Below are 20,882 nucleotides of genomic sequence, written 5' to 3'. Positions count from 1 at the left end.
TGGTTTTATTTTTTTAAACACTACACTGATTGCTAATGCTTACGGTTTAACAGAAGTTGCTCCTATTAATCACATAAATGATCATGGGCCATAAGGAAAAGGTGGATACTATAGGTATAAAAGCCCCAATTGTAATCTTTTTATTTAAAGAAACTTTAAAAAATAAATGTACAAAGTTTTTACTCATTTTATAAGTCATCTAGAGTTAAACAGTTGAGTTTTATCATTTTTGATTCAATTCAGCTTATGTCAACAGGTATAGCAAGAGCACTCTTAGGGCATACTCACACTTTGTACAGTTGCCTTAAACCGGGCCAAAGCACGCTTGTCCCCCCGTCTCGTCTCCCCCGACGGCCCGCACTCACATTGCATTTGAGCCTGAGCACGCTTATGTCATCAATGATATACTGTTCAGTTTAAGAAGCGCTCTTACTCAGCACAGTGGACATTGCTTTAGTTATATCGTTTTAATTGTTTGGGATGCGGTGACAAGCATTTAAATATTTCGCCAAACAGATCAGCCAGCTTTGATGCTTATAAACAATCATAAAGTCCTCGTGCTGCAGGAATTAGGAGGTTTGCTGAAGGTGCAGCTCGCGCAGTGAGGGATTTGCGTCTTTAATAATGTACGAAAGTTTGCATTCATTGAAAAGTAAAAATTATTATTAAATCCATTTGAAACCGTTCCTTAAAAGTCACGTCTTGTCTTCAGTTTCGGGCTCAGGCACTCATATTACAAGTGAACCCAAGTGAGCCTAAGTGAACCGCGCTCTGGCACACCTCTTCCAACCAGGCAATGCCTGGCCAACTGAACCGCACCTGAGCCCGATTCTGAGAACTCACACTTCTCATACGATCTGGGAAATGGGCCTGGGCATGGTTCAGATAGCATAGTGCGAGTGCGCCCTTAGCTTAGCATAAATCATTGAATCAGATTAGACCATTAGCATTTCACTCAAATCTAGTTTTTAATTATTACGCTGCAATGTTAATTACCAAACTGGGGACTTTTTTCTGACACTGCGTAATACCATTGCACCTTCTGCAGCCATGGTACAGCAGCAAAGTTCCTGGATTATTATGCCATGAATGAGAGTAACTATAGAAGAGTCAAACTTTACACAGGAAAAATATCAAATCACTTTTTTGATTTTTTTTTTTTTTTTTTTTTTAGCGAGATGCTAATAGTCTAATCTGATTTAATGACTTGCTCCTGCCATACCTGGAGATTGGATCATTTAATTAAAAAATAGTAAGAGTGTAGTGTTCTTGCAAACGATTTAAACAACAGCGACTTGAATAAAACAATTTAGGCAAAAGTCAATAACTGGGAGACCTGTATAATTTATTCAAAATCTATTATGTACATTTGAAAAGTAGCTAAACTTGACCCTGTTCTAGTGTTAAAGAAACTTCCTGATGAACAGAGCACGAACAGCACTGCTCTCTGTCTGTCAGCACTTTGAGGACACACAGTCTATCTGGTCTTATCACAATCTACAACCTCAGCTCACATAAATAACCTTTGAACTATTTAGAGGACACCACTTAGCTGATGAAAGGAACTAACTTACAATATATCCAGCTTTTGGCACAGTTGACTGCAATTCAAAAAGAAGCTCGATGTTTAGACGTGCCTCAGAGGATGAGAAATAAAAGGATTGATAAGAGGAAAAGAGTAAAGGCAGTAAAAGTGGGCCTAGCGTTGACAGACACTTGGAGGTCCATGTTCTGGATGAAGTAGAAGTTATAAATATATTTATATCCAACATTTAATATGAAGTTTTGTATTAAATGATAACCTAAATAACAAAAATAATAGTACTATAACTATTTAAAATAACACAACTGCAAATATGGAAAATACATAAAAAAAATAACCAAATAATATGTTGAGATTATTTTTTTTTAAACACTACAGCATACTGTTACTGTAACAACTGTTCCAACAACATAATGACAAATGTTCCCAAACTATCATTAAACACATTCATTTATTCATGCATTTTCTTTTCGGCTTAGTCCCTACACTTATCTGGGGTCGCCACAGCGAAATGATCCACCAAATTATCCAGCATATTTACAAAGCGGATGCCCTTCCAGGTGCAACCAATCACTGGGAAACACCCAAACACTTCCATTCACACACATACACTACGGACAATTTAGCTTAACCAATTCACCTATACTGCATGTCTTTGGACTTGTAGGGGTAAACCGGATGACCTGGAGGAAACCCACGCGAACACAGGGAGAACATGCAAACTCCACACAGAAATGCTAACTGGCCCAGGCGAGGCTCGAACCAGCGACCTTCTTGCTGTGCTGCACCACCATGCAGCCCCTTATTAAATACATAAATATTTATTAATTCATTTACAATTATTTGTATTTATATAGCATCCAGATCATGATGTATTGTGAAAACAACACTTCAGGCATGTGCATCATCTTGTGCTAACAACTCCCCTTAGTCGTGACAATATTGACATTATAGCACAAACTCCATACATTATTGATAAACTTCCATAACAAACCATAATTCTCAATGAATCTCACTTCAGTCACTACTTGATTGAATCCCCATCAAGATGAACCAAACAAAACAAAACTCACAGCATAAGTCCATCTCTATCGTTTTCTTAATGGGATAGTTATAAAAATAATGCTGTAAATAATGTTCATTCTTCCACAGACCGTTTCATTTCATAAGCCTTTATGAATGTATAGTCAGAAGCCATGGTAATAGTTTCTTTCACTCACAGAGCACCAGTAGCCACTGACAGTATGGCACTTTACCTACTTCAGTGTTTTAATAATAAAAAAGGTCACCTACAGTACATCTCGTTCGATCTAAGATTGTGCAAACTAATAGCAAATTTAAATTTAATCTTTAAGATGGAAAGCAGCACTTGCCTGTAAAACGAAAGGTTAAATGATAAAAGCCACTAATGTGAATGCCAGCATCTAAATCCAGCAGATGAGGCAGCAAATTACTCAGCAAGGCCTGAAGTGTCAAATAACTAACAGTGAGTCACAACCAACCTTGCACAAACATATAGGCATGGGCTGGTATACGATTCTGACAGTATGATAACCTTGGATAGCAAAATATCACGGTATTGTGATTACTGCTCTTAAACATGTTCTTTTTAAAAGTCAGGGTAGAAAACAAATCAAATTCCTCCTTATTGAACACAATACATTTTATTTTCGGAAACATTTAAACTAGTCTGGAACAGTAAACATTCATTCATTTTTCTTTATCTGAGACCCTTTATTTATCAGGGGTCGCCACAGCAAAATGAACCGCCAACTAATCCAGCATATGTTTTAAACAGTTAATGCCCTTCCAGCTGCAACCCAGCACTGGGAAAAGAACAGTAAACATGTCAGGCTAAAACATTAAAATAAATCATTGACTTCTGCTGTCTTCATTAGTTTCACAACCCAGATTTCTTTACAACTTGAAAAGGCATCACTGGATATCCTTCTTTTCGGTGGATATAAAGTGAGCCACTGAACAGTTCGGGTCCGGAGCATGCTTGGATGTTGGTGAATAAGAGATTTGTTTTTTAAATGTTTGCTGATTCGTGGCTTCACCAGTGGCTTTTGATGAGGGCTCTTTTCTACTCGAGATACTGTTGCCCTAAAAAACTAGCTGTATTAAACTAAAAGTAAATAAAATAGTTGTAAAAAACTGACTAAAAACGTACATATACCTTAAGAACGGACATTTTAGCAGTTTTAAAACCTTGACTTTTCCAAACTGTAGTAAACATGAGTCTGATTCAGCGACGCTCCAGGGACAGACGAGTCTTCGCTGAGGCCAGCTTCCAGCCTCCACTGCGGTGACTGAAGCTCTGCACAAGACTTTTGGCCAGCGGAGAAATTAAAATGGTCGTGACCAACTGAGTCTGGTTCGCTCAAGGTTTTTTTTTTCTTCTCTCTCCTATCAGGTGAAGGTTTTTTCCCTCTCCGCTGTCGCCACTGGCTCGCATGGTTCAGGATTGGTAGAGCTACGCATCAATGAATTTGCTCTTCAGTGTTTGAACTCTCAGTTATGATTTTAAATCACACTGAACTGAGCTAAACTGAACTGAACTGAACTTAAACACTAAAAACTGAACTACACTGTTCCAGGTACTATGACCATTTATGTGAAGCTGCTTTGACACAATCTACATTGTAAAAGCGCTATCCAAATAAAGCTGAATTGAATAAACCCTTAAAAACAAATTATCATCCCTACATTTCCAATATACAACAAGCTATCTCTTCAAAAAATCATCTCAGATTTAAAAACACAAGCTTACCTTCTGCTCTGGGATGCTGTTCATCCTCACAATGTCGCTCTGCTCCGATACCTTCCTCTTCTCCTGTTCTTCTTCTTCTTTGGCCTGGTTTAAGTGAACATCAGGCGAATCCACACATTCCTCTTCCGTAATTTCCCTTTTAGTTAAATCAACGCTATCTCCATTCAGCAGTCCCTGTTTGTTAATCCTCGCGATCGGAACAGGGGCATGTGTTACTCCTTCCATGTCCCTTTCCCTGTCCCTGTCTCTGTTCATTTTGGCTAGCACCCCATTGGGGGGTTTCAAAGCATGGTGCGGGCTGGAGTCTGAAGTCTGCTCCCTCGGTCTCTGGTAGTTTTTGCGAGGCGGGCTGCAGTTTGGAGATCTGCTGACCTGCTTCGGTGGAGTTCCCTCCCTCCGACCGTCTGTGTGACTGAGAGAAAGAGAGACACACAGTACAGAAAGGTGATCTTCTGTAGACTACAAAAAACTTCTGATGATGTGTTATGCATGGGAGTGCGATGGTGTTGAAAATGAAGCGTTCAACAAACTTCCTCTGTCTGCATGTGTGTGTTTGGTGTGAATGTGCCGGTCATGGGAGGAGTGGAGGAAAAGAGGAGGATGGGAGGAACGGGGAGGGTGAGGAGAGGTAGAAATCGGCTGCAGAGCGTCCCGTGAGACACGACTGCCCTACTTCAGAATACATGCCAACATGCAAGCACATACATTTAGGCACTCCGGAGAGAGGGAGACGACGATGGTGTTCTCTTACGAACAAAATGCTTTCAGGAACAGTGGACGCAAATGATCAAATATGCAAGAGATCGTGAACAGTGCATCCAGACAGTCTAGTCATACTTTTGTGAGCCTGAAGGGGATTATTTGGTGGTTTTGTGACTGTGCTGCTGACTGTACACGATGCCACTTATTACATGACTACCTACTTGATGAATAAATCAATGGACATGAAATATTGATCTGAGCTGAAATTATTTTACTACTGTATGTGACCTACTCCACCGACTTGAGATGGTTTATGTTCAACCCAGGCTCATTCTGATTACGTACCGCTATATACATTTCTGGAGAAAGCAAAATATATCCCAGCAGCTATGTTTTTTTGCAGTTTTTGTTTTAGCGAATCTACCAGAGGCCGCTGTGTACGCCTTTTCAGATCTCAAATTTCTTTTCCTGAGTGCCATTTGTGCCTGCTGTTCTCGCGTAAATCCACCAGAGGCTGCTATTAACTGACTGATTTACTGACTGACCAACCGACTGATCCCCTCACCCACCTCCTTCCATAAACCCAACTAATAACCACCTTATTTTTATCACGTTTTCAGATTTTACCACACCCTATTAAACTCATTCTGTTATTTACTTGTTTGTTTTTGACTTTTGTTTTTGTCTTACCCGCTTTCTGAAACTGTTCTACACCGAACTCAGACCACGTTTTTGCGGTCAGCGATGTACATGTTGAGCTACCGGAAATAACTGGTAACAGCGGAAAAGCCGTCCATACGAATGTAATCAAGAAAGGAATGGCATCGTACTGCCCCGTAGCATTCGTTTTAAAGATGAAATGCAGCCATACGTAGCTCTGGCTACATAATTTGCAATCTCCAGAAATGTATATAGGGCTACGTTTTCAGAATGAGCCTATGTTTGTTGCATTTTATGCACTTGATAAAAAGGAAAAAAAAAATCTACATGAATGAATGAATACAAATCAGCTAATTAAGGATATGAGTTTATAAGTATAAAAACAAGTGTGATTGAATAAGAATTGTAGTTTTTAAGTTTGTTTTTAATTTAAGATTTAGATTTTTAGAAGTGTTTCATTTTAATTTGTTAGTTTAGGTCATTTTTTAAGAGTTTTTGTTATTTTAAGTATTATTATTAATGAATTACTGTTCATTTTGATTTAATTTAAATATAATTTTTGTTATTTTATATTATCTAAATGAAATATTATGTATTTTTTGTGACAAAAATTAGCTAGCTATATTAATCTTAATTTAAACTTGTCATTTATATTTTGATGAAAGTCAAAATATTATTAGAAATAATAACTTGTTCACACAACATTAAAGAGGATCCAAGCAGTATTTATTGTTTAACTTTTGTAAACAAAATAAAATTAGTAAATCTATTTGAACATATTTAAATAAATTAATAATAATTGATTACTGTTTATTTTGCTTCCATTTGAACATCGTTTTAGTTATTTTACATCACTTAAATGAAATATTACATTTTTTTTGTCACAAAAAGTTTTGGCTAAATAAAATTACTTTGACGTAGGCTTGACTTTGACCAAAACATAAATGTAAATAGAAAGACTTAGACAACTTGTTCACACACGATTAATGAGGATCAAAACAATTTTGCTTAACTTTTGAAAACAAAATGAAATTTGTCAATATATTTGAACATATTTAAATTAACTAATAATAGATACTGCTACCAATAATAATAATTTGTTTTTCAAAACTAATTTGGTAAAAAAATTATAAAATCAAGTCTCTAAAAGCACCTAATGGTATAGTCTAACTCATTATGATAGAGCATGTCACATAAAGCAACTGACTAATCAAAATAAAGCATTCAAGTATACTTTATTTAACTTAAGATCAACAAACAACAGGGATGCACAATACAGAAAGTGACAATACTGAGAACACAAAATGTTCTGTGCTATAGCCAACTGAGATTTGTACTATTTATACAACATTCAATACTATACAAAAAAAAAAAAATAGTATCCATATTGTTTCTTTGGTCACACTTTATTTTGTTGGTCCATTTGTTGAATTTAAGTTACATTGCATCTACATGCCAACTAATTCTCATTAGATTACAAGTACACTGTAAGGTTGGGATTAGGGTTAGGGTTAGTGTAAGTTGACATGTACTTGCAAAGTTTCTTATAGTCAGTAAAATATCCGTTGAAGAAGCAGTATCAAAAGATATTAAGCAGACAAATGGACCATCAAAATAAAGTGTAAACATTTCTTTTAAAAGCGTTTTACATTAGAATCAGGCATCATACTGTATATATTAAATTATACAAAAATCTAGATATATTAGTATACAAAAGATTATACGATAACAATAGCTACATAAAATATACCATCAATATTGTCACGGATATATTGTGCATCCCTAAAAATAAACTCAAATAAATCAAAACTCCAGATACTGGAAGTCCACAACAAAAACATGGCCCATTCATAACTTCACATAAGCATGCATAACTTGAACAAAACCAAGCCACAATGTAAGACTTTGTAGTTCATGTGCACAAGCACACAAAAACACAAACACACACACAGATATCCTGCACCTCCAGCTGTTTCCCTGTCTATGGCCCACCTGCCCTCTAGATCAGATAGCATTTCCTGTGAGATAGAGAACGGAGATGTGGATCTGAGGTTTGGAGCACCACAATAAACACTCCAGATTATTACACATGGCTATTAATACACCATTGAGCGCTGAGATGGATTAATATGTGCTGTATAATATACGGATTAATATGTGCTGTGCTGTGTAACCAGTGCATGACTCAAGCGTCTAACAAAAGCTGGGTATTTCTGAAATCCGGTATGATAAAAAATAGGCAAAATTAAGCGATCGAGTGCCGCAGCCACACAAGTAGGGCAGTGTGGATTTCATTGTTTTTTCCCATGAGCTTGTAAACCAAGCCTCTGCAGTTGTCCGGGGTCATGGCTTTTCAGAAGTACGTGTTGGACCAGGCCAGACAGCTGCAGGAGTTATCAGAGCTCACTTTACTCCATCAGGCTTCACTCCACAGCTTACCGGATGAATTCAAACCCACACACACACACACGTAACAATGGCACAAGACTGGGAGGCAAAACAGGATAAGGGCTCGAAGGGATTTATTTGTGAGGAACTGGGGTTAATGGTCAGTCCATTCTGTTATGGTGGTCTTATGGTTTTATACGAGCGTACGCAGTGACCTGAATGCACCAATGCTGAGCTATGGATAGACTGATGACTGTAGTGAATATTGCAGTATTAAAGCACATTATATGCAGCACATTAAAACAATTATTAACACGGTTATGGGGTGTTACTATGGCTCAGAACCAATGTAATCAAGCATATAGTAAACACTGTTATGCACAGTAATGAATTAAAGGGGCTACACATAAGAACTGTCATGTTTTAAATGCTGTCTTCAATCTTAAGGCCATTTATGTAACTAGGGTTGTGCGATTAATCGAAATGGAATCGCAGATCGCAATTTAAAATGTTGCAATAAGTTAAATCACAAGAGGCTGCAATATAAAATATACGTGTATTATTTAATTTACCCCCACCTGAGTAAATGTGTCTTACTAGCCAATTGATTGAGCACACTTTCGTTCTGCAAAATCAGAATTGCACAAAAAAGAAAACAGACAGGAAATCGCGGACAAGTGGGATTATGGCATCTGCTGCTTCAGAAGCAATAACAGCCAAATTCATATTAAAGAAAAACAGCATTGGTGATATGAAAATATTTTGGCTTTAAAGTCACAGACAACGAAAAAAACAGGTCATTTTTAAGAGCTGTCGCAGAATTGTTGCCACGGCTTACAAATTATTGAGCTCAATCTTGACTGCTAAATTAAATCTTTAATCAAAAACGTAACATTTGTTAAAAAATTAATTAATTAAAAAAATTAAAAATTAAATAAAAATCGCAATTAGATATTTTCTCCAAATTGCATAGCAGCCCTATATACAACTATCACAATGTAATTTTCTCCTTATTAATCAGTAATGTTTCAAAAACAATATTTGACATTTGTCATGAAAATTATCAATATCGACTGATAAGAAAAAAGTTGTGAATTAAGATATTTGAAATATTATTTTATTATTTTTGTGCATGGTGTCAAATGTATTTTATAATCAAACTGTCATCAATTTTAATGTATTATTAATTGAATTCTTAATTGCTGAGAATTTTCAGATTTTGTGCCAAAATATACACATTGCTATGAACACACTTTCTTAACTGATGTTTTCTTAAGGCTGTTATATTTGTTGTTTATTTTGTTATTAAGAGAAAAATATCACAGATACATATTTCATAAAAAACCTATTAATCTAAGAAGTCACTTTTAGCAGCATTGATGGAATTTGGATGTTCGAAAACAGGATATCGCTGAAGATACTCAGTTTACTTCTAATCAAAGAATGAAATAGAAATTCCTTTGTTAGTATATCCGAGCATTGACATTCAATGACATTCACTCTCTTTCATGCTATGGGTTAGGGTTAGGCTCACAATTTCCAGCACAAGTAATTGCGGTTCACTTAATGGCCGCCAGTGTCACTAAAACAAGGGTTTCTGATTTACATATATTAAATGGTAACATTGCTAAATAAAACAGAAGCAAAAGCAACATCACTAGAGACATTAAAGGTATCGTTCACCCGAAAATAATAATTTACTAGTTATTTACTTTACTCTGACTCAAGTATTTCCAAACCTTTATGAGTTTTCTTTCTTCTGTTAAACAAAAAAGAAGGTGAAAAATGGTAACCATTGACTCCATAGTAGGAAAAATAAATAAAATGTTTTTCATCTTTCTTCAAAATATCTTCTTTATGTTCAACAGAAGAAACTCTTAAAGGTTAAAAACAAGTAAAGGGTGAGTAAATTATGACAGAATTTTATTTTTAGGGTGAACAATGCCTTTAATATTTCATGTATAATGCATATTAACGATAAATCACAATAAACAATCTTTCTGCTAACGATATAAGTTGCCATACATGTTTGCATCAAATGGTTAACAAGCAAACTGCTGTAATGATTAATGACAAAGACTCTAGAATAAACAAGACATGTCCCTCGTATAAAGTGTAACAGTCAATATGGTGAATAAAGCCTGCCTTCTAGTACAGGAGCCAATCAGCGATCGTTATAGAATGACAATTCTCCGGGGGAGGGGCTCAGACCAGACATTAGTTTCTGCAGATTTCGTGTGTCATGAACGTTTAGAAATTAAACTAAACAGACAGCTGTTGTTTAATTTTATTGGTTATTCGTAATATGGAATTTAATCGTAAGCTTAGCAAAAAGTTTTGGACAATTCGATGTTTTCCCATTCAAACAGAATGCCCGGGCATACTGCCCGAGAGGCGTTTCAAAGATGGCCACCGAGTGAAATGACTTGCCTTAAAGAGATTTTGTTAATGATTACTCTTTGAATAATTCATTTAGTGCATGAGTAAATATTCAGAATTCAAAAAACATGCTTACAGTATGTGTTTCAATAATCTAAAAATCCCCAGCAAATGAACTAGCTAACAGTTAACCCATGCTTTTTGTTACTTGAAGAGACTTTCACAACTGTTGGACTACAAAGCAATAACACAGAGTCTCGCCTCAAATGTGAATTTCGAAAATGCTGCATGTTTTTAAAACCAAGATTCAACACACAAACACAACAAGGATGTTTTTTGTATGTGCTTGATTTTGTGAATATGTTTTTAAATCATTCAGGTGATTTTAAAACTGACGTCTAAGGTATGACCGTCTGTAATTCATGTTGTAGAACAAATCGTCTCTTCAAGTAATGTCAACCACAGACCTTATTTTACTCTTTAGAACCCATTAGAAATTCCAGAGGGAGTCCATGGTGAATTAGCCTTCCAGGTTGGCCTACAAATGACTGAACAGCTCTATTAGCAGTAAAACATAATATAGAGTAGGATGTAAGCTATGGCGAGTATAAATCTTGACACTTTGTTGCATTACACCAGTTTTAAGCACTTTCAAAGTAGCCTCAGGTTTCAGGAAAGCAATGATGGCTAGATATAAAAATTGACAAATTAGTCTTACCTCCAGTATTGAAGATTTGTTTTTTTTTTCCCACACAGAAAATATGTTAGACAAGTCCAATTATTTCTACAATGCTTTTGAAACACTGAATGGCCGATTGCATTATAGAGTAACAACTAAGTTCTGCTTTTTGGCCTTCTTGTGTAATGTCAGGGAAGACATTACAGAAATGTATTCACCTTACACAGCTGACTATATGTTACAACATTATCAATTTTGGAAATAGTACTTTAATAATGAAATTGTTAATCTGGTTTTCATTTTAATTTCCAGTGTTTATTTGATTTATGTAAAATTGGCAGGAATTACCTTTTATAGTTAACATTAGTTAATGCACAGTGAGTTAATATGAACTAACTTGAACAAACTAGCTTAAATTTAGCTTAAATAACGTTAACAAATGCTAACACAGATTGATAAATATAAAAAATGTACTGCTAATTGTTTGTTTATGTTAGCAAATGAATTAACTAACAATAAAATAATGGATATATATATACAGTTGAAGTCAGAATTATTAGCCCAATTTAGAATTTTCTTTTTTAAATATTTCCCAAATGATGTTTAACAGAGTAAGGAAATTTTTACAGTATGTCGGATAATATTTTTTCTTCTAGAGAAAGTCTTATTTTTTTATTTCGGCAAAAATAAAATTTCGGCAAAAATAAATGTCTACTGAATAGACCATCATTATACAATAACTTGCCTTATTACCCTAACCTTTAAATGTCACTTTAAGCTGTATAGAAGTGCCTTAAAAATATCTAGTCAAATATTATTAACTGTCATCATGGCGAAGACAAAATAAATCAAATTATTAGAAATGAATTATTAAAACTATCATGTTTAGAAATGTGTTGAAAAAATCTGCTCTCTTTTGAACAGAAATTAGGGGGAAACTGATCAGGAGGAGGACTACTGATTTTGACTTCAATTGTATATATTATATGTCATAAATGGCATTAAAGTTGTTTCTTACTCTATTTTGAAAGACTCTAATGCCTTCTTAAGGATGTGCTGTCTTCTGTAAATACATTAATAAAAATAAGTTTAAAGCTTATTAAAACAGATATATAACATTAAAAAGATAATTTTTATTTTTTAAATGTCATTTTAAAATCTAATGTTTTACAACATTTCAGCTCTATATCTGATCAAACAAACTCGTTCTACATATATATCAACATATGTCTAACACTGATCATGAACCAGACACGCTAATCCACAGTGACCTGCAAAACATCCTTTCTCAGTACCCGACCAATGATTTTACACCATAGAATGCCAGTATATCTCCCATATCCATAAGCAGAGGAAAAGATCTTAAGTTTACCGGTTCTCCTCAAAGCGACTGATGAGGTTGGACACCCTGCCCTTCCCTATGGCTCCGTCTAATCCTCCCTCCTGCATGCTGGGCTTGACAGTTAATGATCCAGTAGCCAGAGGAAAGGAGACGTCCGTCACCGGAGTCTGAAGATGCGGTGGCTTCGGAGGCACTGCAGAAAATCATAAAGACACCAGATATTATATTTACCTTTAATGCAAACAGATGCATGTTCACTGCAAAAATATGTTTATACAATCAGTCTGAGTGCAGTCAGTTTCCATGCAAATACACTGCAGTGGCATACTGTAATCAGCAAAAACTTAAACTGAAAAACACAAGAACAATAAGCAGGAGGTTATGGACAAACCAGCCTTCAGCTTTCACTAAATTTAAATCTCCATCCCAAAACTGAATAGAAGTGTCAAACACTACATAAATAAGTAAAAAAAAAAAAACAATAATAGTGATTTTCTTAAGGAAGAATAGTTTTTATACCATATCAAGATCGAACGAAGTTCACCCAAAAGGGGTTCTTTCACCTGAAAACTGTCATCATTTACTCTTCATTTACTAGTCACCTCTATTTGAGTTTCATTTTTTCTGTCCTTACACAAATTAAGATATTTTGAAAAATTTGTTTACCTACTATGGGTTTCTAACATTATTTACTATCTACTTTTATCTACAATATAGTAGAAGAAATTCCTAAAAGTTTGGAACAACTTGAAGGTAAGTGAACAGTAAGTACATTTCAAATTTTGGGTAAACTATCCCTTTAAGGAAAAATCAGCACTGAGCTTTTACTTTATTAGAAATGACACTCCAAAATACAGCGATATATCATTCATTCATTTTCCTTCAGCTTAGTTCCTTATTTATCAGGAGTCACCACAACAGAATGAACCGCCAACTATTCCAACATATGCTATTCATCTCGGATGCAGAAAAGCTAGTTCATGCTTTTATGACTTCTAGGCTGGATTACTTTAACGCTCTGTTCGCTGGCTGCCCAGCATCCTCTATTAATAAACTTCAGCTAGTACAAAATTCAGCTGCCAGAGTTCTTACCAGGTCTAGAAAATATGATCACATCACACAGATTTTATCGTCCTTACACTGGCTGCCTGTTAAGTTTATTATTAATTTTTAAATATTACTTCCTACATATAAAGCTTTAAATAATCTAGCTCCTGTTTATCTAACCAACCTTCTGTTTCACTACAATCCAACTCGCTCTAGAAGATCTCAAAACTCAGGGCTTTTGGTAGTACCAATAATAGCAAAGTCGAGTAAAGGAGATCGAGCCTTCTCATTTATGGCTCTTAAACTCTGGAATAGCCTTCCTGATATTGTCCGAGGCTCAGACACACTTTCGCAGTTCAAAATTAGATTAAAAACCTATTTTTATAGCAAAGCGTACAATCAATGCATCACATGATGCATGAATGTGCTCCACGCAGGTGTTTGCATCTTGTTTATATACTCTATGAACAGCAGCTACGCTAATTATTCTCTTTAGTCTCTATTTCCACCTGGGGATACTCATCCCGAGGCCCCCAGAGATTAAGCACTGCCACTGAAGTGATTCAAGACCTGTGAAGAGATGATCCCAAGGTTTCCACATTCCTGGACCATGCTGTTGCAGCTGCTGTGGTGGTCATGGAGGAGTAGAGAGCCTGAGAATGATTCCTGTGAGACTCCAGGGACCGCCGAGTCTTTGCTGACTTCCTGCGTTCTCCAGCCTCCAGCGCCTAGACTGCATCTCTCCACAAGACATTTTGCCATATGAGAAATGGTCGTGCTAACTTAGCCAGGTTTCTCCAGATTTTTTTTTTTCTTCTTCACTTTCGCCCATTGGTGAAGTTTTTTTTTCTCGCCACTGGCTTGCATAGTTCTGGACTTGTAGAGCTGCGCATCAATGGATCACTCTTCAGTGTTTGGACTCACAGGAGTGAATATTAAAACACATTGAACTAAACTGAGCTAAACTGAACTGAACTTAAACTCTAAAAAATGAACCGAACTGTTTTAATTTAGTATAATCTTCTATGTGAAGCTGCTTTGACACAATCTACATTGTAAAAGTGCTATCCAAATAAAGATGAATTGAATTGAATCTTTTCCCCAACAGATGCCCTTCCAGCCGCAACATTCACTAAAGGACACTTCTCTTTACCCAACTCGCCTATAGTGCATGTCTTTGGACTGTGGGGGAAAATCGGAGCACCCGAGGAAACCCACTCGAACATGGGAAGAACATGCAAACTCCACACAGAAATGCTAACTGGTCCATGCAGAGCAGCTGGGACTCAAACCAACAACCTTCTTGGTGTGCTAAACACTGAGCCACTTTGCCACCCTAAATACAGTGACGTGTAAACCAAAATGCATAAATGAGTGAAAACCAATAATAATGAAGATGTTATGAGGAAGCACTACGCTTATTGTCATTAATCCTTTATTGTTTTTGTATTCCTGAAAGTATTGCTTCTACTGTTCGTATGAATGCTGGCATACTAGAAGCAGTAACTGTAGCCACCACAAGATGGCAGTGCAGTTTTGGAATGTTGAGATAGAACCAGATTAAAAAAAAAAAAAACTCAACAAGGTGAGATGAAGTTTATCTGAAAGACGAGGAGTCTGTCTCCACCTGCGGTGTGCGAATAAAAGCTAATCTCTGTCGATCTGGTGGAGATATAGCAGAAGCCATGGCTCCATTCAGTCTGTCCTGATATAAATATAGTGGCCCTGACCATTTCACACATCTCTAATTCAGCAAGTGTGGTCTTTGAGGTTGATGTCAGTTTATGTTTTGCTTCTAATTTCACATGAGAAAATAGAGAAGCAATATTTTGTGCTAAGAAGGAAGCAGCTTTAAACCAAACTGTACAGTGTGCCTACGGGCTCTTAAAAAGTCTTAAAATTCACTTGAATGATTTTTAACAGGTCTCAATTTCCCTTTGTCCATGTAAAGCTACTCAATAAGGCAAACATTTATCCAATCACAAACAATACATCTCAATAAAACTTAACAAATGTTGCATTTGTTGACACTATATACCAATATTGTTACATGATCTCCCTTACATCCTTATAAAACATTTCTATAACAGTTCTAAATGTATTAATAGCTATCTGGTGAGGATACTGACCTGGACAGTCTGTTGTGCATAATTTTAATTTATCATTTAGAAAACTTGTCTTTTTAAAAAAAATGTTATGCTGAAAAAATGTATTATGCATATAACTAGAGCTTGCTTGTTTTGATCCATTACTTGAAATATGTGGCTAGGAAATAACTAAATTACAATTTTGTAATGGGACAAGTAAAAATCCTTAGCGTTTAGCCATGTATAAGTCTGCAATTTAATTCACAATAGTCTTAAGTAGGTCTTAAATTTGACTTTGTGAAACCAGCAAAAACCATGCTGGTATCTGCAGTCAAAGTTATGAACACTATTTATATAAACATGGGGCACAAACATATTGACTATAACCATGTTTGCAAGAGGATCTCAATTTATTCTACTAACCCTGACCCATACCTTGACCTAACACTCTACTAATCTATTACTATACTAATCCTAAATACTAATTACTTAATACTAATCTAATAGATTTTTCTTTCCTATCCTTTTTCCTGTATTAAGCCTTAGTTGACATACATTGTTTAAGTAAATCGAGAGGCTCACTTATTTAAAATCTGTTAAAACTCTGTTAGTGAAGTTCATTTGAATTAGTGTGATTACTGCCATTTGAATTTAGGTGTGCACAAAACAAGCAGGCCAAGTGCAGAATCCTGATGTGGTTCGACTGAAATGTGAATGTAAAATGCTAAAGACATCCAAGCAAAAACCAAAAACAGCCCACAAGATGCTATAGTTTATATTCCAATAGCTGTAATGTTGCCCATTACATTTCTGTACAGATTTTGAAAACATGCCCCCTTGAAGCAAATCTGTGTTTGTTTGTGTGTGATGGAGGAATTACTGACAATGTTTTGGCTTCTTTACACAATTTATAAGCTCTTGACAAGTCCTTGGCTGGAAAAAATAGCCTCAAATCATGAGCATATTTAGTCCAGCACAAAGCATTTTTTGAAAGTTTGGTAAATTCTGCCAAATCAAAATGCCCCCTAGGTTTTCTAAATATCTTTAAGATGCCATGTTATTCTGTGTCACTCTATGTGAACCAAGAGGGCCGGTATGTAGCAGGTTTTAGCTCCAACTTGCCTCAAAACCCCTGCATGGATATATGTAGAAAGCCTAGTAAAAGCTTAATAACCAAGCCCAGGTGTGTCTGATTGGGGTTGGAACTAAACTTTGCAGGACACCGGCCCCTCAGGACCAAGTTTGGGCAAGTGTATCTGTCTGCTGACTGCAAGACAGGGGCGTAAGATGAAAGGGCGTAACTTGTAGTATGTTAGAGGCATAACTTGATGTTATCGTTATCCCATTGAACCAACGAGATGTTGTTGGCAAGATGGTGGAAATACCTACCAAAGAACATTTTCAACAGATTTTTTAATGAGATTTCTCCAAACTTATCCCCAACCAAGTCTTTGATATATTATTATATTCATCTATTTAGCAACTCATGCAACTTGGTTGTTGCTAGATCGGATATGGTTGCAGCCGGAAGTTAACAAGAATTATTTATTTTATTTATTAAATTTCCCATTTGTTGTATTTTATTAACCATAATCCCAACCATCACAGTAACGTAAACACAGTAATTGTAGCGAGTATTATTTATGCTATCTATTAAATTACCCAATAAATTGTATTTTTTAATGCCTACCCAACCCTAAACCCAACCGTCAAAATACTGTAAAAATATGAATTATTGTTAGAGTGTCATAAAAAATGCTACTATAATTGATGTTCATATCACACTTCCGGCCAGCCACGTATCTGATCTAGACTTTACCATGCTCCACTTGCTGACTTCTTCATCTGTTTAATCATGACAGTTAGCCTACTCGACGTCTCCGCCTGTGGTTGCAAATAAAAGTACAATGGCGAGCGAGTCAAGTATAAAAGCCACTTAACTCATAGATGTACATTAATAACTATTATGATTGGGTTTAGACTTAGGGTAGATGTAGATGTTAATAACTATGATGATTGGGTTAAGGCTTAGGGTAGGTGTAGATGTTAGTAACTAGGATAATTGGGTTTAGGTGCAGGGAAAGTGTAGACGTTAATAACTGTGATGGTTGGGTTTTCGGTTAAGTAAGGTGTACCTGTAGATGTTAATAACTGATGTACAGCGCCATCTAGCCGACAACATAGTTTTAACATGGCTCCATAACTTCAAGTTACACCTCTAACGAACTTCAAGTGAAACCCCTAAGGCACCTTCATGTTACGCCCCTGTCTTGCAGTCCATAGACAGACCCTACTCAGTTTAAGCACCCTTGGTCTACACAAAATTACCCAAACTAACCTAACTACAAGTGTATTTTTAATATCATGGTTATTGTCTGTTACCTATAACTATTGTCTGTTATAACAGATTGTTTACTCAGTTCTTACATGTTTCTAACCTAAATGAAGGATGTCAAACATACTGTACATGTAGAATTGTACATCTGTGGGCAGTCCTTTTGAAACTTTTGAATATGCTAATTGTTAGATAATCATACCAGTGGGCCTTAAATTCTAAGTCTACAATCTGCCACGCCTAGGGATCAAACAGGACAGAAAGCAGCCTTCCAATCATAAGTGATTAAGTTTTTATGTAAAAATCTTAGTAGCCTTATTAGTTTAAAGTGGCGCACTCCATAACAACAAATACTTGCTAAGAAACCACATCCAGGAGCAGTTAAACATTAAAACCCAGAAACCTCAACTCATTATAACCTTGTTTATATTAGTCAAACTTCTTGCAGTATTGAGTTGATGTCTGGTGGGTTATTAATGAATCGATGCTCCCTGAATAGGAGTTCTGCTGTGAGTCTTCTCAAATTAAATAGGTTTTCCAAATTTGGTTCAGAATTTCACTTGGAGTCAACATCGCAGGGCAAACTGAATGCATTAGAACCTCACAAATGTTTAACTGTGACGCCTTTCACTAGAAAATCATTTACACTTCTCAAACACAGCAGACAATTAGCTTAGTGACCAAGCTCAGTTCAAGGACTCTCTGACGACAACATACTCAATAGAGCAGTGCTATTTTAGAATTAATCAGTAGCAACTTTATTTGAATCCTGGAGAAGTTAAAACGTACACTTTCTTGTAATGGGGAAGAAGCGTTGGTGTGCAATGTGGTTTAGCATGTACTTCTGTTATTTAAAAAAAAAATCAGTTTTGCATGAGCCAGGACATTGGAGGAAGGGTTGTGAACCTACACTGGTCTCATAATTCGGTTCGGTTTGTATTGTCATGTCATCGATTTGGTGAAATGCAATATCACGGTGCATCATCACTCTTTCCATGCAACCTTCAAAATTTTTATTTCATGAGAACACAATTGTGTCTTTCCATAAAGGCAGGCAGATTTATGAACTGAATCTTTAATTTTACTGTTCTGTTCAAAGAAAACAGACTTATTGAATGCATTAAACAAAACACAGAAGCCAAAAGAAGCATTTAGAACAAACACACACTGTAAAATATACTTTTCTTCCTTAGATTTCTTTTGCCTAGTTTCTAGTCCAAATATCTCAAAATTCTTAAATCAAGAAGCATTTTCTAGTCAGGCAAAGCATATTGTCTTGTTTTAAGAAATAATATGCTGAAAATTAAGTGAGTTTTTTTCTTAAAACAAGCAAAAATATCTGCCAAGGCGATAAGAAAAATGATCTAGTTTTTCCATTTTTTACATAACATTATTTTGCTTACGCCATTGGCAGATTATTTTGCTTGTTTTAAGAAAGAACTCACCTAATTCTGGCATATTATTTCTTAAAACAAGACAATTGGCTCTACTTTAACGATCTAGGTGCAAAGTCTAAAGCGCATGGCGCAAAAGCGTGTCCGAATCCACTTTTGCTATTGTAAGGACGGAAAATGCACTTTGCGCCCTGACACATGGTCTAACCGGGTTGTGCTTATTCTCTTAATGAGTTATGGGTGTGTTATGGGTAGGCCTACACGGAATCTGCGCGCACAGATTTTCCGCAGATTTCCGCAGATTTTTAGCCCATTATTATTCTGTTTGTTTACTTTAGTAAATGTGTGTAAACCTATATTTATTCATTTTTTAAATTAACTACAGAAATATTACTGACTAATGTGAAAATGTTCATCTGATTTATGTACAATGCAGTTTGTAAAGTATTATTTTCTGTCTTTTAGTTTATTACATGAGAGAATCGTTTGTTTACCATATAAAGTGAATCTAACTGGATTTGCATTTTAAACATTATATTTTTTAAATATATATTATTTTTTATTTCACATATTAAGATTTTAGTTATGATACTACCAAAATAATTCCGCAGAAATCCGCAGATTTTTACCAAAACTCTCCACAGAAATGGCAAAAAACGTCCGCAGATTCCGTTTGGCCCTAGTTATGGGTGTGTTTTGAGCATAACATGCATTAAACCAATCAGAGTCTCATTCCCTTTAAGAGTCAGTTGCATCATGCCATGGCGCATTTGCTATTTAAATGGCGGACTTTGTAAGAGGAAAAACGAAATAAACAGTTAAACAGATCATCTGCGCAAGGATAAAAAATGGATCTCCTCCATTCAGCCTCTATAATTTCTCTTTACTTTACCTTTACTCTTTACTCCTTTACATTCGGTTTTGCAGCTTGAGGAATGAAATAGGGTTTCATTTTCTGATGTACCTTCAGTGTCCCAGCAGAGAATTGTGCATCATCAGTTTTCTTGTTGAAGGGCACCAATTATGCAAACATGACTTTTATATGGGGTTTAAACACAATTGTGTGGCAACAGTCTGTGAATATAACCAGCTTCTAATGGTAACTGATAAATTTTATTTTTTCACACTTCATATAAAAACAGTCTGCAGAAAGACTTGGATTGACATTCTTTCATTGTACATGTCATCAGAGGGGGAAAGTCCCACCCATTAGTGACAGTCTCTCCCTCATTAGCATAGGACGTTTGTCTTGTTTTTTTTACATGTTGTGAAATTACTTTACATCTTGTGAAAAGGAACATAATAGGTCCTCTTTAAAGATACTTGTATTACTCGCACATGCATCTTGCCTTCCTTCCAAAGTATGCTAACGCAATATAGCTCATACAAGATAAAGGGGACATTCTACCAGAAACATACATTTTCACTTATAAACAATTGTGACAGGGTCTGACCTTTAATCATGTCCTTCTCAAAAAAATTAAATAAAATAAAAAAATCTTACAAAACAAGCATAAAACCTTGAACACTTTCAGCTTCTCCTCCATCAAAAG

At 35.8% G+C, this 20,882-nt stretch overlaps 1 protein-coding gene and 1 long non-coding RNA gene across 16 annotated transcripts in view; one reads left to right on the top strand and one right to left on the bottom strand.

The window, feature by feature from the left end:
* fgd4a (FYVE, RhoGEF and PH domain containing 4a) overlaps positions 1 to 20,882 on the bottom strand; it is a 117,063-nt gene that overhangs the window by 21,363 nt on the left and 74,818 nt on the right. For all 15 annotated transcript variants that reach the window (XM_073929141.1, NM_001423694.1, XM_073929150.1 and 12 more), the window contains 2 exon segments: positions 12,497 to 12,659; positions 4,317 to 4,728 (listed from right to left, as the gene is read on the bottom strand). In XM_073929141.1, the coding sequence (XP_073785242.1) occupies positions 4,317 to 4,728; positions 12,497 to 12,659 (575 nt within the window).
* On the top strand, positions 961 to 4,641 carry LOC141378725 (uncharacterized). The gene is made up of 2 exons (XR_012393982.1): positions 961 to 2,040; positions 3,289 to 4,641. It is a non-coding gene; the product is annotated as an uncharacterized lncRNA (long non-coding RNA).

The sequence above is a fragment of the Danio rerio genome, chromosome 18, assembly GCF_049306965.1.
Source record: "Danio rerio strain Tuebingen ecotype United States chromosome 18, GRCz12tu, whole genome shotgun sequence".
NCBI classification, from domain to species: domain Eukaryota; kingdom Metazoa; phylum Chordata; class Actinopteri; order Cypriniformes; family Danionidae; genus Danio; species Danio rerio.
Note: the sequence above shows the minus strand (reverse complement) of the source record. Positions and strands in the feature narration are given on the sequence as shown.